General features: G+C 32.4%; 2 protein-coding genes and 1 pseudogene across 3 annotated transcripts; 1 reads left to right on the top strand and 2 right to left on the bottom strand.

Moving 5' to 3' along the window:
• Positions 1–247: 247 nt before the first annotated feature.
• On the top strand, positions 248–5,949 carry LOC117165262 (survival motor neuron protein-like; annotated as a pseudogene). Its single transcript, XR_013060972.1, has 7 exons — positions 248–551; positions 2,745–2,825; positions 4,395–4,577; positions 4,703–4,817; positions 5,207–5,504; positions 5,625–5,704; positions 5,773–5,949. The product of XR_013060972.1 is annotated as a survival motor neuron protein-like (transcript).
• Positions 1,365–2,475, bottom strand: LOC143304268 (adrenodoxin-like protein 2, mitochondrial; the record flags this gene model as incomplete). The annotated part of the gene is given in 4 exon segments (XM_076626675.1): positions 1,365–1,694; positions 2,062–2,194; positions 2,359–2,421; positions 2,424–2,475. Coding segments are annotated over 4 exon segments (339 nt in total), but the record flags the coding sequence as incomplete, so codon positions are not given.
• On the bottom strand, positions 5,869–9,958 carry LOC117161851 (katanin p60 ATPase-containing subunit A-like 2). The gene is made up of 8 exons (XM_076626648.1): positions 9,762–9,958; positions 9,632–9,704; positions 9,148–9,345; positions 8,784–9,072; positions 8,439–8,532; positions 8,268–8,380; positions 7,855–8,054; positions 5,869–7,704 (listed from the first exon to the last, which is right to left on the bottom strand). The coding sequence occupies exons 1-8, from the start codon at positions 9,763–9,765 to the stop codon at positions 7,431–7,433; spliced, it is 1,245 nt and encodes a 414-aa protein (XP_076482763.1). The 5' UTR covers positions 9,766–9,958; the 3' UTR covers positions 5,869–7,430.
• Between the last annotated feature and the right edge of the window lie 13,166 nt (positions 9,959–23,124).

The following is a 23,124-nucleotide window of genomic DNA, read 5'->3' as shown; positions in this document are numbered from 1 at the left end:
CTTAAAATAACTTGATCATTCCTATTCTTTTACATAAAAACACTTTTCGACTGTAACTTAAGAAAAATGTCTGCTAACGTGAAAAGTGCCAGAAAAAATTAACAACTTCCATTAAATTGGCAAATTTCTCATTAATATCGTAAAACTCGCGTTTACAAAGATCAGATCAGTGTACATAATATACAAAACAAATGCAGAATATATAAATATAGCACATACGTTCTGAATTATATTCGAATTAGGCAGGGTAACCAAGTGAAAATATGTAAATTTCACGATGTGTAATGTACACTTTATCGAACTTGTAAGTAGTGTAGAAATAGAATATTTTACACGTAACAAAATATACAAACGACAATACACAAGTTAAATTATTTGTTAGATCCATGTATAACAAGCATAGTACAAAAGTGTTTTAGCTTTATGTACTGGTAATTATGAGAAATACCAACTTAATAGATGTATTTGGTATGTACCTAGTTAAGAAAACAATAAATTATTCTGAACAGATAAAGCGTTTAGTAGCTTGTGAAGTATGAATTTTCGAAAACGTAAGTATTTTATATCTAAGTAGTTAAGAAACGCGAGCAAGGGAAATCAAACAAAGGAACAAAGTTTTTTTGTTTAAAAATATTTAATTTGTTGTTCTATTATCCGAGGTTAGAAGCGATAATGTACAAAATCTGAATAAATAAGATTCCTCAATATTATTGAATTTTAATTCTAGGGTAAAGTAATATATCCGCATATTTTATTTATATACAATATGTATAAATAATGATGTGATTTGACTAATTTTGTTGAAAGTATATTTGTACTTTTTACGTAAAACTTTCTTGTCTTTTACAAACTTTCTTGTAATTAATAAACCAGTAAACACAATATTAATAAAATCTATTAAAATTATAAACAAACTCATAAGTTTTAATTTTAGTCCTTAAAGGTTGAAACATTTTGCACCAATGTCGAGACATTTGTTTTAATCCAAAACATTACTATACTGAATCGATAATGTTGCATGTGCCACGAAAATGACGATAGTGTCAGATAACTTGTTGTGAAACGAAAAAGCATTGCATGTACATTTCTGTTGTTTTGTTGACCATGAGTTTGATGATCTTTTAAACTTGCCCACAGCTAAGAAATCAAACAGTATATCTAAACGAAATTAATTTCAAATTATTTTTTAGGTTCTAAGCTTTTATCTAATCTTTCAGAAGTTGCAAAATTTATTCCACAAGAGTCTTTTTTATCATAACCAAGTACACATCTTAAAACCATTTAAGTCTTCCTTAGTAATTTCTTCTTATCTTTAATAGTAACGAAAATAATTTAGATGAACGTTTTAAAATTGACACCCTGTATATTAAAAATAAAAGATATATTTTCTTCATAATTGGATAGGCTTTTTACAATGGCAATGTACAAATATCAAAATTGCAATTATACTATAACATATGTATATATATAAGCTTCACATTTAAACACAAGATTCTTTATTATATTTTTTAATACCAATATTTTAATAATTATAACAAGGGTTTTTTAACAAGAGATGTATAACATTGTATACAAATTTTCAAAAACCTATAGATAATTTCAGTTATGCTCTTGCATCATTAATTGTTGATGTAACTCTTACCTCAATTCCATCTAGTTCCTTAGACATTACTATTTGACAGCCTAGCCGTGACCTGAAATTAAATATTATATAACTGAATATGTCAATAAATATATTTATTGCTATACAAATTAATACTAATACACAATAAGATTTCTATTTATCCATTTGAAAATCAACATTGTAAATATGCTAATTCCAACATAGATTTGTAATGATTATAGGGTCATAAATAAAAAACTATGAAAATTTATTATAATTTCAGTTTCGTAGTATTCAGAGATAGCGATTTGAAATTCTACATTGAGATGCAGATTTCGAAATACCCAATACTAACCTGTTTTTACATAAATTTAAATAGAAAAATTCACTTTATAAAATATTAAAAGGTAATAGAATTAATAATGTGAATGATTTGATACTGATTATTATGAACTAACGTATCTGTTAATTCATATGCTCAATCCAACATGTCTAATTCTTCATCTGTTGGGTTGTCAGGAAGTGCATCATAAACTTCTTTCGAAAATATTAAATGGCACGTACTACAAGTTAATGTTCCTTCACAAGCACCTATATCAATTATATTTTAATATTACAACATACTTATATAATAAAGTATCAAAAGTTAAAAATAATAAGAATATTAAACTTGATAAAAATGAAAATTTTCAAATATTTTCTACCTCAAAATTATTTATTTTAAATTAAGTAAATTATGCTTCTTTAAAACATACCATATCCATCTAAATCAATTTCATTATTTACTACTATGCCTAATATAGTATCTCCAACTTTCTCTTTGCTTTGATTCTCTCTCCACTTGCTTTAACAAACGTTATATTTACTCTGAAAATAATATTTATGAAAGATAAAAATTATCTCAATATAATTATTTTCTTTATTTTTTGTGTTTCTTCAATTAATCTTCTCTTAATTATACCTTAATTATATGTATCACTTATGATAATAGAAATAATTTAAAAATAAGATATACTTGTCTTAATAATATATAAATAAAATTCGTATATCATATATTTATAACAGTGTTATATTTTTAGTTGTTCACTGTCAATGTTGTTCTTATTAATACTATTCTATTAATACTATGTTATTTTTCTAGATGTTGTACTCCTACAAAGAGAAAAATTTCTTAGACATTATTATTAGCATTATTATTTTGACACCAATTTTATATTGGAAGGTAAGTACTGAAATTCTATTAAAAAAAGAAGGAAAGCACAAGAAAATTTGTATCACTTACTCTTGTTTTTCTGAAAGTGGTTGCGTGGTCGATATTCCTCTTGTTGCCTGCAAAAAGGGCAACGTTGTGTTGCTTGTATATTTTGAATAATTTGATGCAATACCGAGAATTGATCTCGAAAATTTTTGTAATTGATTTACTAACGCCATTCCACTGTCATAAATATCATGAGTATGGGACACCCTGACCGAACACCAGATATTGCGGAAAATATCAATTGTAGATCAATTGTACTTTGTACAGAAACTTTCACGGCATTCTTCGGCTGCTATACTGGGACGTTCCTTTACTGTGATAGGTTATAAAACGATTCCTAACACAAGTGACGTATCTCTACCGGACACGTGCTCTTCGGGCCACACGTTTTATGATACAAGACCAGCAAAATGATCAATGTGTAATTTTACATATCTTACATTTTTTCCAAATGAAATATTGTTTTTATTAAACGTTTAAAACCTCAGGCAACATTTATTTCATCTGATTTCAGTTTTACAAATATATATCTATAATACATATCTGTATAAATTACGGTCTGGTTATATCAAACAGGGACCGACACTCGCTAGGGAAAACTGCCCAAAAATTGAATCGTAAAAACCAATATGAAAGATAACAAATTTCTCGTTCTGCGGAACAAATAGAAATGAGCAGAGTATCTTTATCTTTATCTGAGACATTCAAAGCGTATCACGCATACGCTAAACCTGAAGAAAACTTTCTTGTCTTCCATGTTCATTTTTCCCTTTCCATAACGGTTTCTTCTATATTTATTTATATGTTCGTGATTGATGCTATTGACAACATACAACTAAGGGGAAATACGAATAGTAATAGATAGATGTATAATTCATTATGCAATTTTATAGAATTAAATCTTATTTATCTTCAGATATAAAAACTATATTTACCAGCTGAAACACTAACGCATATGCAGTATAATATAATCTACTTAATAATCTCGTTTTAGTTATAATATGTGATTAATTCTTTTGCTATTTCGCTATAAACAGTTTTTTGTGCATACAATATTTTTTTATAGTATTCTAATATATTGTTAGATATTGTAAAGAAAGTAAAATACAGTTATTGAAGTCTGGGAACATTCAATGTTAACCTTGCTTCAAAAAATAATCTTTCGAATGAATGGGGAATAGATTTTTAGTATTATAGTTGGTATAATGTCATCATTGTTTACAATGTGTTAGAGTTAAAGAAATGAGACAAATTAATATTTCAGAAGCAAATTCAATATTTAAATGATGTTATTTTAAAATGGCAGATGATATGAATGTTCTTTTTATACGAGGAAATGGAAACGTATGTATGGTAATGGAAACGTAATGGTTTTAACATTATTTTAGTACAAGATCTTAGCATAATAGTAATTAACAGTATCCATTACCTTTTAGTCGATTTTTGAAAAATGACATATATGATAATTTGCAATAGTTTGATAATAAAATACTTGTATCAATATTAATAACGTATAATTTGCTATCTCAAAAGGATACAGACACAGCCAATGATAATGTTTGGGATGATAGTGCATTAATAGAAGCATATGATAAAGCAATAAATTTAGCAAAAGAAGAAGTTATCAAGCGAATGGGAATGGATGTTGGAAATTCTCAACCGAAAGGAAACCTACAAAATCTTAAGCAGCCTAAACACGCAAGTAAATTACACAAGGTTGTGATTTTGATAGAATATTACAAATTTGATACAGAATATTATTAAATATATTGATTAAGAAGCAAATTATTTTATTTTGCTATTTACTTATATTTATTTGTATACACATCTTTTCTCTATAGAAATGGATCATAGGAGCACCTTGTCGTGCAATATACTCAGAGGATGGAGAAATTTATGAAGCTATAATATAAAAAATTTACGAAAACAATGGCACGTGTGTTGTAAAATTTGTAGGTAATACCTTTAGCATGATGGTTATGTCAATTAAGAAATGTACTAAAAATACATATATATATATGAAGTAAAGGCTTTCGCATAGTCTATCACAGTGTCATTCAGCAGGTCCTTAACTGGGCAGGAGTACCTGTCAATGTCTATGGGGAGACCCGTGGGATATAGGGTCATGAACCATAAACGTGCATGTTACTTATTGTTCATTATTAGCTGCTTGGAATATAATTCTCCTCATTAGACGAGTGATTATTACTACATATATCAAGGCAAACATTTATACATATACATTTATGCACGGGAAATTCTAATACATTGCCTGTAAGGACAGTAACTGAATGGCACTCAGTCATTCTATTAAATGACAAAAATTTCTTTTACTCTGTGTTTAGGCTATGGTAATACAGAGAAAGTCGAGTTGAGTTCTCTTTTAGAATCAGAAGGTTTGCAAAGTCAAATAGCACAACAAAAGAAAGCTTTGAAAGAGAAATTCAATGAAGAGAACGACGAGACTTGTGAGACTAATTTTTCTACAAATGTAAATTCGAAAAAATATAATGTAGAAAAAATGGATTGTGACTCTGAAGAAGCAAATGCGTATAAACATCGCTTCATACCGGGACCATCTTTCAATTCGATGACTGATATAATGCCACCTGCACCTCCTTTACCACCACAATTAATGGCCAAGTAAGTACAATTTAAAAATTCTAATGGAATGCTGAATACTTCTAATATTAATAAGTAATTTGGAATAAGTTTAACATTTTATTTGGAAAAGAAATACGAAATTTTAATAAAATGTACTAGATTACCAGATAATGATACAGACGCACTTTCAAGTATGTTGATGTCATGGTATATTAGTGGTTACATGGTATATTACACAGGTAATTATTTCATATAAGTATTTTATTGTATATTAAATTTTCAATGGACTATGTTATTTCTTTTGTAGGTTATTATCATGGTTTGAAACAAGCAAGAAACTATCAAGAGAACAGGAAGAACTGTTGATTATATCAATTTTTTCAATAACAATATAACGATAATATAAGATATAATAAAATATAAAACTCATTGTATTTATTTACTTCAATTATTTGAAATAAAGAACAGCTTTATTTTCATATAAGACTTTAAGACTTTTTTAAAAATAATTACTAAGATAAGAAAACATAAAAAACATATTTTTGATAAAATACACTCACATATATATGTCGGGTTATCATTAGGATTTAAGGCGCGTAATGATCCTTCGTTTGAATTAGCCATTGTTTTACGAAACAGAGAATATATTTACGCGAATAAACAAGATTTTACAAAATATTATGAATAATGAGTTTAATAAATAATAAGATTAACAAACGATAAGTTTAACTAATAATTAGATTAAAGATTAATAAGTTTAACGAACAATAAGAGGAACGAATAATTAGCCATTGTTTTACGAAACAGAATATATTTACGCGAATAAACAAGATTTTACAAAATATTATGAATAATGAGTTTAATAAATAATAAGATTAACAAACGATAAGTTTAACTAATAATTAGATTAAAGATTAATAAGTTTAACGAACAATAAGAGGAACGAATAATATGTCTTACGAATAATGAATTTAACGTATAATGAGATTAACGATTGATAGGTTTCACGAATAATGAATTTAATTAACGCTATTAACAATGTTCCGGGGTTCAAACGAATCCACGGTCAACGGGATAACTCTTTACTATGTGAAGAATAATTTTAAACACAAAATACAATTGCTGAGACACTCGGTAAATTGCTCGATGTAACACTTTCCAAGGCGATCACACGAATGAATATCTGATGAAAATCTTTTTCGCTATACGACTGCATTTGTTTGTTATATGCTCGCTGGAAACATCGAGAAGGTTCCAATCGTTGTTGCTAGGCAATTTCTGTCAAAAGTTTGTTGTATACTCTTTGGAAACATCGAGAAAGATTCAAACGCCGTTACTAGGCAGTTTCTGTCTGGAGATTGATTCCTAATACAACGTGTGTCCCATTATATCGATATCTCTAAAGTACAATTCTATGTGATTTCTAGGGAGAACAATACAACCGATCCACACCTTCGTCAGGCAAAACGTTTATCCCGTGACAGTGGCTACGTTCGGCGACCAGTTGTCACCTCGAACCCACTTTCGCTTTCACAAATATCAAACAATTACAAATGACAATTGCTTAATTACAGTTATGATAAAATCTAGGCTAAAGCATTAGAAGGCTTCCTCAAAATTGCAAAGGGAAGGCGACGGTTTTCCTTTCATCTCCGACATGTATAATACAAGGATATAATACAACCGAACATTTTAAACTTAGCCTATAGCGCGTGCGCGCACACACACGCCCACACATGACACACATGACACACATGCGCGCACACCCATGCGCGCATACACACGCGCGCATACACACATGCACACACATGCGAATGATTTCTCGAACGATAATCCATTTATTTATATTTTTCAATATCTGTCCTTACGATTGCGTATTTATTTGTTCCACGTATCATATTTATCTATTTGCATAACTGTAGGTGACATTTTTTTTAACAATTTTGCTAATATTTCATAACTTTTTCATTCATATTTCAAAGTGGTAACAGGTGTTTCTTTCTTTTCAAGTCTCCTCCATATCGGGCTTATTTCTATTAGCCACGCTTGCTTACAAAGCAATTTTATATCTGCACAAGAATATCTTTCAGTACATTTTACTATGTGGTGTACAATATCTGTATTTTCTAATAAGTGGTTGTTAAGGTACAATTTGAATATACCAAGTCGAGCAACTTCATTGGGTAATGATACGTATATTTGCTTTTCGAGACGCCTGAGTAAAGCTGCATCAATGCCCCTAATAACATATTTACAATAAATATTATCGTTCTATTATATTAATAATAATGAAGGAATACTTCAAACAACACAATAACATATTTGGAATTTGGAGAAATATTACGATATTTTCTACTTAGAAAACATTGAAATAACGTGATATACGTACCAAGGGGAATTAGTTGTAGCCAGAAGAACTACATTAGAATTCTCATTAGACACTAATCCATCCAATCTAGAAAGAAGTTCTGATCTGAATCTCTTTGCAGGTTCAGACAATATACAGTCTCCTTTATTTGTGGCGATCCAGTCAATCTCGTCGATAAAAATAATTGTAGGCGAATGACTATAGGCAAGTTCAAATAAAACCTGTTCAGTTTAACAAATGTATTATTCATTAAATATTATATTCGAAATTCTTTAAATTCATTGCCTCATCACGAATATGATATCATTTCGTTTTCCAAACAACTATTCTATTTATATATAAATGACGAAAAATGAAATCAAATCTTTTTATACCTAGAATCTCTCCTTCATAGACAAAGGAACAAAGAAACTTACATAGACAAAGCAACTTACACGTATATACTTCTCGGAATCGCCTCTCCATTTGCTGACCAATGAGCTGGCAGTTATGTTAAAAAAGGTGCAATGGCATTCTGTCGCGACTGCCTTCGCTAACTTTGTTTTCCCTGTTTTGTATATTTCTTGTAAACACGTACAGAAATGAAAAGAATACGAGTATCTTACCTGTACCAGGTGGGCCATACAGCAAAATACCTTTCCAGGGGGAAAACGGGCCATCAAAAAAGATATGATACTTAAGGGGATACACAACGGCCTCCTTAACAGCGGTTTTACATTCCTCTAGGCCTATAACGTCATCCCAATGTACATTTCATTTGTTTACTATGATCTCCTGTGACGATACAAAGATAAAATGGCGTCTTCTCTATATTAAGTAAGTGTTACGTAATTTGATATTTGAAGCGTTTCTGAAATCATGTCATCGTTGATATACGTTGAACGGTTTATCGACGGGAATTTTATCGTTTAAAAGCTTTACGATACGTATATTAATCGAAAATAACTTACGCATGAGATGTCCTCAGCAATCTTTCGTAATTCCGGATTATCTGAATAAAGCTTTTCAATGCATTTCAATATCTTCGATTGCATGGATTGTTCCATTGGGACGTTAAATAGCTCTTCTGATGAACGTCCATCACTCTCATTGGGAAATATTGACGTCACTGTCATTGCGAGATTAATATGATTCGTATTGTCATCAGTTATCTTCTGCTGTAGATTCGTCTCTTTCACAGGCTCACTTCTCGTTTGTTTACTAACAGATTTGGCTTTTGTCTCAATACTTCTACAAACACTGGATCATATTGTAATACGATACGTTGAATACGTTGAATACCGTTTAATATCGTTAAATAATTTAAATTCTTACGTTTTGCTTGCATTTGTCACTTCCCTCGTCATTTCCCTTCCAGTTATTTTCTTACACAATATGGGATATTTTTGAAATTTCATCTTGTAATAATTTTCATACTCTGCAACGATAATTTCCAAATCGATGTTGTCGCAGACCCGATGTTCGGGAGATAGACGAGCTTCCCGGAATAATACATCGCTAATGTCTATATACCTAAAGAAATGTAGTTTTTAATTAATTATAGTTTTTAACTGATTAAAAATATTTTTCGCAATGACTGAACACTATAAGATAACCATCAAACAACTGTTTTATCTCTAGGTAAGACAGGCAAAAGAATGTATTTACTATATAAATCCTCGAAGATAATTTCTTGTCTTCTGCTCTTTAATTTCCAATTTTTAGGTGGATAAGAATAATTTGAATTTATATTTCATATATTTGTTTATAACTAGTTAATCTACATTATCGATTGAGTTATTCTTAACTACTGAATTACCGATGTCGAATTTTCAAATTTGGTTTCGCCTTCTCTTTCCACGATGTCCACTGATTTCTATTTCGATTGGTCACTGACACTATTCAAAAGAATTGGAACTAGGAATATATTTTAATTATAATATACTCACCCATTGTGTTCCAAATAATCACATACAAGGTATAATATGTTCCGATGACGTTCCGAAATACGACTCTCCTCCTAATATAATTATTTTTTCATTACAATAATATAAGTTTTTTCATGTAATTTTTTGTTACATTTGCGAATTCAACGAGTTACACATGATTTTTCATGAAACACGAACGTTAAAAATATTTGATACAGCCTAATTATAAAAATTGTTAGAAGCAAAAGTCATAGATACTATGTGCCAGTATCGCATGAAACGAACAGCTATTAAGAGAACTGCAGCAATATTACAAATCAAATAACAAAACACACTCGTCTGTGACGTGGAAATTCTAAAATCTAAAATCTAAAATCTAGAATATTCCTTACCTTTTTTCGCAGATTATAAAATATCTTATTCATACTACCTTGCATCGATAAATCACCGTTCATAGTGACACTTTCAAATCGCCTATCGTTTCTCAATGGATACGAGAATTTCCGTTTATTACTTTAAAAACAACCCGTCCATTACGTTTCTCTTAAAAAATTCTTTCAACTCCGTTGAAAACCGAGCATCAAACAAGAGACAAACGATTTGTTGCCATGGAAATGTTTGGTTCACACATAAGCAACGCACAAATATAATGATAGAATAGCTGAGTGTGTGTACTGTATAGTAAGATGGATGCAACATGGAAATAGAAAGAGAACACCATGTATAGATACTTCCTGTCCTTGTTTAATCAGGCGTGCACACTAGTGGACACTGACGCTGCTCGTATACCCCTGTTACATATTTCCTGTACAAGTGCGCGTCATTAGACAAGGACGGAACATCCTCTCTCTACTTCTCTATCGCGTTTTTAGTTCGCTCACGCGCTGTGTACTTATATCTATTACATTTCCACCATAAGCAGCGGCCGTGCAGTGACTTACAAAAGTTCCGAACGGTTCCATCCTGGGCGGACGGTTAATTGCGTTCGGTACTTCGAGGCAGGAAGGTGAGTACAGAATCGCTCCTCTTAGTACTCTTATTAGAAGTGTTATCATCGAATATAAGTTTTTTCAATAAATTCTTATCGTTTTACAATCTTTCTAGAATACAATGACGTCAGCAATCGATCATTTTCGCGAATTTATTGTAAATTAATTGGGGGAATATCTGGAGTTCTTTATCGGTTTCGACTGTAAAATCAGCAACTATTCGAATTTTTCATTCATAATTGTGACGTTTTCGACTCTTCCGTTGCCAAGACCCTCTTGAGAGATTTTTGGCACGTTCCATCACCCTTGTTAAACGAGTGCACATTGGTGGATATATTGATTTTAAAAACCAATACGTGAACGAGGTTTATTATCTCACTGGGACAAAGAAATCCGTTTTATTCGCGAATTTTCCGTGTTTCTTCTTAATTTTCGTGAGTGTCTGGCGCGGAGCATTATTTGAATGAACTTTTCATCGTTCAGATTATATTTCGTTTAAAAAGATTGAAATTGATGTCGAGAAGAAATGAAACAAGGTGCTCGGGCATTCCATCGTTTCCCGGGGAAAGAGAAATATGAAAAAAACGGTCGTTCTTCCTTCTGCCATTTTCGTCCATTACCAAAATGGTATGACCCAAATGTCCCGGGTCGTGCATCAATCAAGCGAATTTTGAATAATTTTTGAATAATATCCAGTTAATAATTTGTGAAACAAATTAATTTCATTTTATCGTTGGAAACAAATTAGTTGGATTTTTCTTTCTTTAGCAGTTTTCGCCGGAGTTGACCTGACGTGCTACTTCAGTTTCCATCTTCGCTTCTCGAAACTTCCAACGTCCTTGGTGTTGGAGTTTCCTTGCCCAGGTGAGTACATAGCTTCTAGATACTCGTCGCTGTTCATCCTTACGAGCCTCTCGAGCTTTAGTTGTCAATTGTTATCGTTAAAGGAAGAGAAGCTCGCGACAGATGTTATCGAACAAATCGTTTGTTCTCGAAAAGTTCGAACTTGTTCGTTGCGTTTGAATATATATGGACGGACGCCATTTTTCATGACATCTTCATGATTTGTCATGTCGTGAGTATAGCTTCTGACTACCATATGTTTGTGATTTATGTGAAATTTGACCACTATACCGTGATAGAAAAATATTTCCAATGAATTATAAATATTTTACATTGTGAATTATAAATATTTGTTACAAATTATATCGTACTTGAGGTGAAAATGAACCATATATCTGCTTATGGAATACGAGGTAGTAAATCATTCGAAACATAATAACGATTAATTAAGCACATATACAATAACGTTTACGAATGAATATTGCGAATTATTGTATGGCTTTAATGCGGTATTTAATGTTTTGATTGCGGTCTTTGAAATGGTATCATAGGTGCTGATATAATATCGCGCGAAGAAGGAAAGACCAGTGGTTAATATTGCAGGTGCACCAGTGCGTTGCGCTCGTCGGGGGTGGTTTTGACGCCGGTGCCGAGGAGAGACGCAGAACGTGTTCGATCGACCCGCAAACGTAGCCCGTGCTCATACTGCGACAGAGTTCGTTTCAGTTAGGCTCAGTCGCTGTTTGTCCGTCGACAGCGTATAGTCGCGTCGGCCTACGATTCCTTTTTTCTTCTTGTTTCTTGCGAACTCTCTCGCAACAGCCGTTCTATACGTACGCCGCCAGTATATCGCGTGATCATCGTTCCCGTTGCTTCCCTTACCCTCTCACGTCCTTCGAAGAAGACCTCCCTTTGGTTTTTCCTTGTTTGGAGGGAATTCATCGCTCGGACACATGGACTGCGAAGCACGAGGGTTGATCGAGGCATCAGCGTGATGTACTTTTCAGGTTTCATATTTTCTCTATGAGACTTTCTAAGGAGAATTTGGAAGATATACATTTTTAGGAAATAAAGGTTTTTATGGAGTCATCGATAGGTTAGAATTTAATTAACTCTCTTATAACAGGTATTCCAATTTTTTAATATATAAATTTAGTTTCCTCTATGGTGTTAGAGAACATAATGCGGGCATTTTATGATATAACGAATATATTCGTATATATTTTAGTTTATTCATTCGTCAAATTTCCCTAGTAGGCCGGCCTGCAGCTCACATGCAGCACTTAGTAAAAATTTGTTTTGTTAGAGGTTGGCCATTCTTCTTGCTATAAAAATATCGTGAAGTCATATCATATGATAAAGCACCTTCTGAAAGCTAGATGCTCGATAACGAGCCTAATGATTCTCGGTAGTTTGTAATGTCAAGCTTTGAATTGGCGAGATCGCTCTGCTGTCAAACCGCCGTCCAGCGGCGACCACATTCTTTAACCACGTTCAAGGGGTATATCACGCTACAGAAACCATCAAAGGGTTTGCAAGTTAGTTGCCTTTTAGAAGTGGGGCAGTTGGTTGTTACATGTCATCCGTAGTTGCTGGCTGTTCTCCTTAGTCGCCATACATCATAGAGACGACAGTTATAGTCGCCAGTTGTCCTTGCTAATGGTTGCTTGTTGTCGCTAGTTAGTTCTCGTTATCGTTATGTATTCCATCAATCACGCGAAATTTAACGTATGGGAATTTATTCTTCTTTATTCTTTCTGTAGGGAGATTTTATAAGACGAGGAAAATATAGAATATTTCAAGACGACGGTAAGGTTTGAATTTAAGTAACTATTTTATGATACAACAAAGTGGAAAAACGATTTAATTTTATAAAGTTTAAGGTAATTTTTTAAAAAACCTCGAATTTAAAGGATTCAAATAGATATCTTAAACGTAATTAAACCCTCCATATCGTAAGAAATTAAATGAAATTGCGCAAGAAAGTTAATACATTTAATGTATTATTTTAAACATTTCTTTAAAAACATTTATTTAAAATTTAAGTGTAGGCGTTGACGCGCGCGCGCCATTCGAAGCATTTGTCAGTTCGTTACATCTGCGGTAAAAGTTGTAACTACGAAGAAGCTTAACATATGGTGCGTCTCAAGACGACAGTAAAAAGTATTAAGAGATTTTTCGAGATTTTTTCTTTTAAGTTTCCAAGTACTTTTTCTATTTAACTTCTTTTTTTTTTGCATTTTCTCACAATATTCGATAAATAGAGACGAAATATGACAGTTCTTAGTTCGGGGATTTATTGGTTCGAAAGTTACTTCAAAAGTGTTTCTGGAGTTCGTGCGGTTAATACTTTTAAACTACTGAGTACGACTTATTCCGTATGGCTGGACAAATCTTTGTTGATACTGTAAGCGTAACTGGTCCGGATATTGTCTTGTGGAGATAGAAAAATACACGAAGTATTGATTGAACTACATATTTTTTTAATTCTTTTTTAATTCTTTTAGTTCTTCATATATTGATAATAAAACGATATTCCGCTACTTTGAGCACAATATAGTAATGTTTAAATAAATAATAAAATTTACGCATTTCGTCTTCATGCGTCGATAAGAAAATGCAAAAAAAGTTAAAGAAAGATGATGCGCAGACGCGAAGTTTAGTCAGCAATAATATTTAAAACCTCTAAAATATATTGTACACATTTATTTGCAAATAAGCTCAATGAAATTGAACTGTAACTGTGTTTCCAATAATGTCTTCGATGTATTGCTCGCCATTATGTCGGATTAACAGCTCTAAGTGATCGACCTTAATCACTAAATGGCGGCCGTGATTCAGTGGTATAGCTTTACATATGACGGACATCGCAGGCGCTTGTAAGACGTCCATTGTGAAACGTTTCCAATAGCACCGTTTATGTGATGGTGAAATCTGAATATATATATCGCTGAAATATATATCGCTTATCACTTGAGTCTGACACGATCGTTTTTAAATAGAATCACAATTTTTTATTCTTTACAAAATCAGTCTTTAAAGATTATGTGCAAATAAAATAGATAAATAGATAAATGGTTGTACAAACTTATAAAACAGATATTACAAGTATATCTAAATAAATGATATATTTATAAATTGTAATATTTGATCTAAAGTTTAAATAAATAAAAGAGATACTCGTGACTTACAATAAACGTATTTTTTTTTCAATTTTTAAACAAAGCAAAAGTGGATAACAATTTTTCAAAATGTAAAAATCAACACAATGGTTGGTTTCTTTAATTAATCAATAACGTTTAAAGTTAATTAATGTCCAGAGTGGTTTGTACATTTTGTATTTCGCCGTATTTCAACGTTCGATGTGTAAATAGAACTTGATGCCTGAAATATCGAAAAAATAATTAAATCCGATCGTTCCGTCGAATTTGCAAATTGTATACTCGTGTAAAATCGAGTGCGCTTGTGTATGCTGATACGAAAAGTGGTAGTATATTTTTCTTTTTTCGATTATCGTTATCACTTTTTGTGTGGAAAAATTAATTCCGTGAAATGGAAGTGCAATCAATACGGCTTATCACGAAATAATAGCACAACGACGGTACATATTGGTATTGACGTCAGCTTCACAAAATTTCTCGAGTATCGCGGTCGACTATTTGGGTTAAGAATTCATTTTCAAGGTTCTACAAGCACGAGTATCTTATGGATATGAGATTTTCAGTGTACATTTTAATAACCATATTTCATATTGCATGCTGCGGTCCAAGAAAAATCCGCAGTTAATATTCTGCTAATCCCTGCTGCTTTTAAAGACCATAAGTAGTCGTCCGTAAGGTTTAAAAGATTTCGAGTAGATTTGTATTACGTATTTTATCTTCTAATTTTTAAAGAGAGGGTCGTGTTTAATTAATTGAAAATGACGAAACTGTAATGGGACATTATTATCAAATATTAAACGTGGTTCCATTGGGTACTTTTATGGTCTTTGCGAGATATATATGCATTATACGTTGCTATTAGCAACGCGTAGCGATGAACGATGGAGAGTAGTACCTTCGTTATCTCGTCTCGATTGTGTACATATCAGTAATGCACAGTACTCGTACTAAATATCTTACAAATTCCATACAGATTTTCAGATTAGTTTCGAATAATACCAACACGACCATGATAGTCACAGTACAGTATTAAATAGTGCCACTATGCATAATACACTCCTAAAATGTTTCTACAAATATATTTGTCCGAATATTTTTGTCAGCTACTATATCCTAACCACGATTTATTAAACAATATATAGATTTAAAAAAGAATATATAACGACATTACTTGTTTAGGCTAGATTGGTTTAACTTGTATAGTTTTAGTAACTGTGTAAGATCAAACAAGAACTTATCGTTAGTTTGGCGAGATTTGATTACACGAAGCAACATAATTGCTTTGAAACTCAGGACAGAAAACAATGTCAACCGGTAGACGCGTTTGTCTGGTGAACGTGTAACGCGTGAATAATAGATAGCGACAATCACGCGAACGCTAGTTACAGCTGACTTGGCTTACATTGTAGCATTCAAACTAGAGTATACGAGCCGTAAGCGCTATTGAAAGTTCAAAGGCCGACTAGTGAGCTTCATCCTATCTCATTTTTTAATCAGGCGATGGATCGACGAATCGTATTGATTTCGAGGATTATTATAGTTCTGTGGAAATTTTAAAGCGTGGTTTGTCTAATCTTGTCTCGTTAGCTACAGACTCTTTGGCGAGCAGCCTGAAACTTGATCCAGTTTCGAGAAAATGAAATATTCGTTTCTTCTCTTTGCTTCCCTGTTCCTTCTTTCCTCCTTTTTCCCTTTTTACATCGCGTTAAGACCCGTTAAATAATATTGACTGCCGTGGACGCTGGCTGAGAAGTGCACTTTATAACTAGCTTTAAAATCACTGACGTCGATGAGGACAAAGGTAAGTTAGAGGGTCATTTATCTGAGCTGGTGTTATTCGACCTGAACTCTGCAGCTTTTCAGAGTTTCTTTCGTTTTTCTTTTAAGAGCAGAGATGTTAACTGGTCTCTTGTTACGTGTAAGAAGTATGTACTAAAGCTTATTTATCACCAATTGGTTGCTCAAAGTCGAGATATACATACCTATATTATATTAATACGTTACAGAAGATCACGCGTTAGTTAGCTTATGAGAATTTATAGTGTGTCACAGATCACAAAAGCAGAATGACTACTTTTTCATAAACGATATATGTATATGAATTGAAAGTTTAACTATTACGCCACATACTTCTCTCGATAAACGTCGTCGAATGCATATTGTTAAGGAATATTAGCCATTTGAATTCAATAGTTTCGAAGATACTAATGCTTCTGTGAAGTTTTTGCAGGCTGTTAATTTTTTATTGAGATACTACAAATTTTGAATAACTTCGATTAGAAATAAAAATCACATTACATTAACGCGTAGAATGTAACGTAACGTAGATAATGTAAATATAAATTATATTACAAGGAAATAATACGGGTAAGTAATGTGAAACATTCTGGTTAAAATTGCATCCTTTGAAGGCTAGGACACACAGTACTTACGAAGTAGATTAAGTACCAAATGGGGTACTTAAGAAAATTCATGTTGTCATTGTTTAATAAACATCTTCAGCTAATAGCTTTCTGCAAAAGCTGGTTTAAGTTATGCTAGCTTATTCCTTATTAATTGCAATTATATTGTTCGTATCTCCTAGAGGATTAACAATCCATTTTTATAATGGATAATAAAAGTAAATTCCTATTAGGTTGTGCCAAGTTTCTTTCGTTTTATAAAGAAATGACAGTTATGTTATTCTATATTATTTTATATTAAATTGGAAAAAGGTGGATCACACGTAATTCAATAAAATAATATAAAACGAAAAATGTTGTACATCTATTACTTTCTTATAAAACGAAAGAAACTTTTGGAACAACCTAATTTTTCTCTACTACGACGCTTCTACAGTGCTAAAATATTTGATAAAAATGTTAAGAAATTCTAATATTGATTTAAGCGTATCGATTTATCTGCTCTTCATATTTGATCAAACAGAAATTGTTAATTATGATTTCCACTTAAAAGCGGATTGCATATTATGAGGATAAATTATCAAATTCATCTCTAATATAGACATTAGAGAATCATTCATAGCCGCAATCCTGTTTACCGCTAACATTCCTGGTACTCAATAATTCATTAGGTGACTGCTTTAGCCGCACAGAATACACCTGTAAATAATTAATCGCCATTAATATTCCATCGACTTTTGAAAATCCCTCATGTGATCTATTTCATGCGATGAGAATATGTATAAATTGAGATTGCGATCGACCATCCTCAGTCGGATAAATCGAGTGATTCAAATTATAACACAAAAAAAAGTTAAAACTAGTTACATTATCTTTTTCAATTTTTATGTATTATTTGGCGGAAGAAACTTTGGTAATTGGTAAGTAAAGTTCACCTCCTTAATGTTAATGATTTTAATATGTTATTAAGCTCAAAGTTCTAAGGAATTTTCTATATATATATACATATACATAACTGTGTGCGTATATATATAATATACGTATAACAGCCAAAGTTCAGCTCTCAAGTGTACGCAAAACTTTTATGTTCATTTTACGCTATACCAGTATGTTTCATGAATTTGTTTGCTAACAGTATCGAAACAAATAACAAGCAGAGGACGAGCTATTCATGAATTGTTTTGCCAGCGTGTACGCTCCCAATATTTTCTATTTGAGAAAACATACTTGTTGCTATTGCAACTACAAATATTTTTACAGTCGACGCTTTTGCCGCGAATCATTGGCTAACTTGTAAAATCGAGAAAAAACATGGTTTATTGTGATGGAAATGTGGAAAACCGCAAAACCGATATAGAAGGGAAGATAAAGGAAAGGAAGGTAGGGATAAGTAGAAGCTTGGGACCAAGTTTAATTCACTGAAACCGAGCTGCTTGTATTATCACAAAACAAAATTGCCAGTACGTCATTTCCGTACTCTCGTCCTCGCGAAAATGGTTTTGCTCGTTAAGAAAAAACGAAGAGACAGGGAAGAGAGGAAAAAGCAAACGGAGAGCGCTTTTAAAAAGCTGGCGAACCGTGTGTTACCACAACGAGACACGCGGTGCTATTTGTCGCTTTAAATTGTGTCGCAACTCGTTTTTGAGATCTTTGCCAGGGATGCGTTAAAACACGCTGCAAATATATTTCTGGCTTTTCTGGGGTTTAACTGAAATATGACAAATAACGTTGTAAAACATATGTACTTATGACTTACAGAGTAATTGAGTGTACAAAATATAATAGCCAGCGATTTAGGGCTTTAAAAGATGAAAAGAAAAGAAAAGAAAAGAAAAGAAAAGAAAAGAAAAGAAAAGAAAAGAAAAGAAAAGAAAAGAAAAGAAAAGAAAAGAAAAGAAAAGAAAAGAAAAGAAAAGAAAAGAAAAGAAAAGAAAAGAAAAGAAGAAAGATAATATGTTGCGGCAGTTTAAGTCGATCTAAGAAAATAGATAACGGGAGGGGGGGAGGGCAAAGCTAGTTAATCTGGAAAGAATCCAAGCGTCAATTTCAAGCATTTACAGAGAATCAAGCGGGCTGGTTAAGGTCGTGAGTTGAGCAATTATCCCGCGTTAGGTTCAATCAGGTTAGTCCCACGCGAAATTGATCCAACCATGCGAAAATGAGTGTATTCTGATTTCTGTCGCAGATACTTCTGGCTACTGCAGTACCCACACAGTGGTTGTTGAAATAACCGCTTCTTACGACCTCTTACTTCTAACGACTTCCTACGATCAAGAAGATGTACTGCAGTTTCAGATTGTACATGAAAATGATCATGATTGCGGTCTGTGTACCGCCTGCCCTTTTTTACATTCTTCCGTTAAAGACTGGTAAGTTGATACTGATTAATTATGCGATCGAAATCCTATATAATGGCTACAAAAAATATTTGCATCATTATTCTCGTTTCCTAATGAATCGCTGTTTTAATCAAGTTTTATATTGCATCAAATTTCTGTAGTTACACGAAAGTACTAAATTATAGAAAACTTGATATACACGGATTTAATTAATTGATAAATTAGTCAATATATAGGCATTATTATTTATTATATTATATATTATAGGCATTATATATTAGTAATGTATATATACACTTTTGAATTTTAGCCTTCTATTATTCTTATATCCTTTAAACGTCATTTCAAGCTACAAGCGACTTTAACTCAAATAGCTCGATTTCAAGTTCTAACGTATACTGTAAAGCACACTTGCGAAGTGAAACAGTAAACACGATATGAAAACTCTCTCCCCAGTAAGAAATCGAATATCCAATTTCAATCGTGCTTCATCGATGAAGCATCAATGCTACGTAGAAGCATCGTGGCAGCCGCAATGCGGATCCGTTGAACAAAAATTTCCTGGCACGATCGTTTTCGTAACGCTATTAGCCGTTTCAGTATCAGGGATGTTTTAAAAATCCGTATCGGATTGTACCATGAAGCGCAATAGCGCTTCGTTTATTTATTTACGAGAAGTGCCGATCAACTCGATTGCACTGCTCTTTTTTTTTGTCGAAACACGCTTCACTTCATCAGCTATATCAGAAACGTTACACTAAAGAGTCAAAAGGTTGCCAAATATTCGTGCTTTACCTTTTGTTTGTGTGACGTTCTGTAATTGGTTTTCCAATTCAAGAGGTAATTTATACATTAGTTTTTTCTTTATTTGGTTTACGATTATTTGAAAGAAAAGTAATTACGAGAGGAAACTCTGATAGACTAGCGACAAGCTACGTTCGGAACCGAGCGCGTTGTGAATTGACAATCGTAACCAAACATCGCGACACAGTTCACCACACTACGCGTACAGCATGATCACGCTGAGTGGCGTTGAAACGGTTAACGTAACTGCGCGTACGACCGTCGAATGGCAAAGATATTTAAGCTGAGAATCGTTTTCAGATGCTATAAACGACAGCTGTGCTGACTTTCAAGGAGAAACCATTCGACATGCTCTTACGTTTGAGCCTGGACCTTCGGTTTGCAGTTTCTGCGTCTGCTATAATTCGAGGCCGCAGTGGTGCCTGTCGATCGTATGCAACCCGCCCGGAGTGAGTATATGCTCATTACTTAAACACTTAACACAACCAGAGAGAAACTAAAGCACACCGTTAACGCTTGCACGCTGGTCGTTAAAGCGCATGCTACGCGAATAGGGTACACAGCGATTCATCTAACTTACCTTGAATTACTTTTACAAAGAGAAACATGGACAGGAATAATTTTTTGTTACGAGTCGTTTAATTTATTCGTTCGTTAGAACGATTGGTCTGACAAATTCAAAGTCTTGTTCCGTATAAATATTTTTAAACAAGCACGTCATAAGCTTTGTATATTTTTTTTATCGCAACGAAACTGTTCAGAGAAATGTTGAAATTATTAATTACAAAAGAAGACATTTACGTTGTAAAAATGTTAGCGAAAACATCTGTGAAAAAGTTACTTTGTTATAAATTCTAGAAAAAGAAATATTGAAAATCACGTCCCATTTATTCAGTTGCACGTATGAAAAGTATTTTGCATTCGCGCAAAAAAATCCCTTAAGGATACATATTTTATAATAATTGGAGTGTCAAAGTTATTACGCGGATTGGCGTACCTTAACCACGTGCCTTTTAATGAAACTAGGTTATTCATTTGTTATTCGTTCCTAACTTTCAACTTTATGATTTTTGCGGAATAAAATTTTATATTCCGGTTCAGTTTATAAATGATTCATTTTGAATTTAATAAAATTAGAGTTACAGCAGTGCAATTTAACAAAGAACAAATAATCATTTGTACTTTATTAAAATGTTCTTTTAGCGTCTCGTTTTAATATTTCTCTAATAATATTTTGTTAACCGTTATATTTAAATGAAGGTTTTCAAAGCAGAGACGTACTTTAACGTAGGAAATGGACGTACATTTATAATGAGAATTCAGAAGCAAAAATATTTCATACGAAAATAAATATTCCCCATGTGTAAATAGCTACGTTATGACTTTTATATGTATCTAACGTCTTTCCATGCAAGGTAACGTATATTTGCATCTGTGCTTCTTCGCTTCTGAGTAGTAAAACCTGGCATTCATGCGGCTGATAGGTAGTTACGCGCTGACAACGAAAAACATAAAATGAATAAAAAGTATGAGCCATCCTATAAAAAAAATAAAGCTGCTTTTATCTTTCATTACATATTCGTCAGAATATTGTTAATAAATATTTAAGTTCAGATTTTAGCTTAAATAAATGCATAGGATTGGACATTTATTTATATATGTATCTGTGAACGCTTTTTGACATAAAATTTTTATAACGACTAAAATGACATATTCCGATATTAAATTAATTTGATGAGAATAAAAACTGAATTTTTTAAACGAGATTTTGTATGAAGTTACATTTATTGGGAAAAATTCATTCTTTTATAATATGATAAAACGAGACTCATAATAGACTCTGTATAAATCATTTCATGGAATATTATGTGTATGTACATGTGTTCTACGCTTTTATTATAAAAATGCTAAATGAACGTAACGATCAAATGCATCGACAAATGCATTGAACATATCGATTGTTATTTTGAAAAATTGATTATCTTTTATTTGTTTCGAACTACAAATTGATTGAGACATTCGTGTTTGCTAAATTGCGAATTTAACGCAATGAAGTCGTCTGAATGCCTTGCGAGCATGTAAATATAGCGTCGAATTAACAGGTCAATTACTTGAGGTTGGAACTGAAAGAAAGAGAAAGATGGAGGAGGTCTTGCCTTTGAATGCTGGACACTTCTAAAGCCCACAGTTCGCTGAAATTGCCAGAGAATTCAATTAAATGGCAAATTAAACCATTGAACTGAATCTGTTTCCAATCGTGAGCTTGGAGGTTCTACCCTTTGAATTTTTAAACCAGTCAACCTTCTTTTGTACGTATGGTAACGAATATAATTCATAAACTAATGAAGTGTGTAATTCAATTGAAAGCTCTTTTCACTGAATTCAGTTTAGTCTAAGAAAAATGATATAATAACGAAATTATCAATTTACAATTTATAGAGCGTATACTTTATTCGAAAGTGAAGTTTATTACTGCAAATATTAGTTGGCCATTTATAGCCTGTTTGAAAAGGTGATTTAATTTCGATTGATTTTCGATAAGTTTTTGTTGGTTTACTCAGGTTAATTAATCTCCAATAAAATAGAAATACCAATCCGGTAGTATAATTGCTTTCTTGCTTATTACTTTTTTACTAATTAGCGATGCACGATTCCAGACCAGTAAATATTTTTCCATCGGGAGAAGTCAGGTCGAGAGATGCAAGATTTATACGCTCGTTCTGTCAGTTATCCTATTGTCAAGTTATAGAACATTATGGAAATTGCCAATTAAAGTCATAAAAAACAAAAAATAAGGAAGTTCGTTAAAATATGTGATTTTCCAATCAAGATATAGAATTTATTCG

This window comes from Bombus vancouverensis, unplaced genomic scaffold (genome assembly GCF_051014615.1).
Source record: "Bombus vancouverensis nearcticus unplaced genomic scaffold, iyBomVanc1_principal scaffold0028, whole genome shotgun sequence".
NCBI classification, from domain to species: domain Eukaryota; kingdom Metazoa; phylum Arthropoda; class Insecta; order Hymenoptera; family Apidae; genus Bombus; species Bombus vancouverensis.
The sequence above is the reverse complement of the archived record's forward strand: the minus strand, read 5'-3'. Positions and strand labels throughout refer to the sequence as shown.

What these genes read in the sequence shown, in the direction of transcription:
- LOC117161851 (XM_076626648.1), bottom strand. An exon ending in TTGCTGAGGACATCTCATGC is followed by an intron (nt 8,533 to 8,783) that starts GTAAGTTATTTT and finishes ACCGCTGTTAAG; the next exon opens with GAGGCCGTTGTGTATCCCCT. An exon ending in ATTCCGAGAAGTATATACGT is followed by an intron (nt 8,055 to 8,267) that starts GTAAGTTGCTTT and finishes TAAACTGAACAG; the next exon opens with GTTTTATTTGAACTTGCCTA.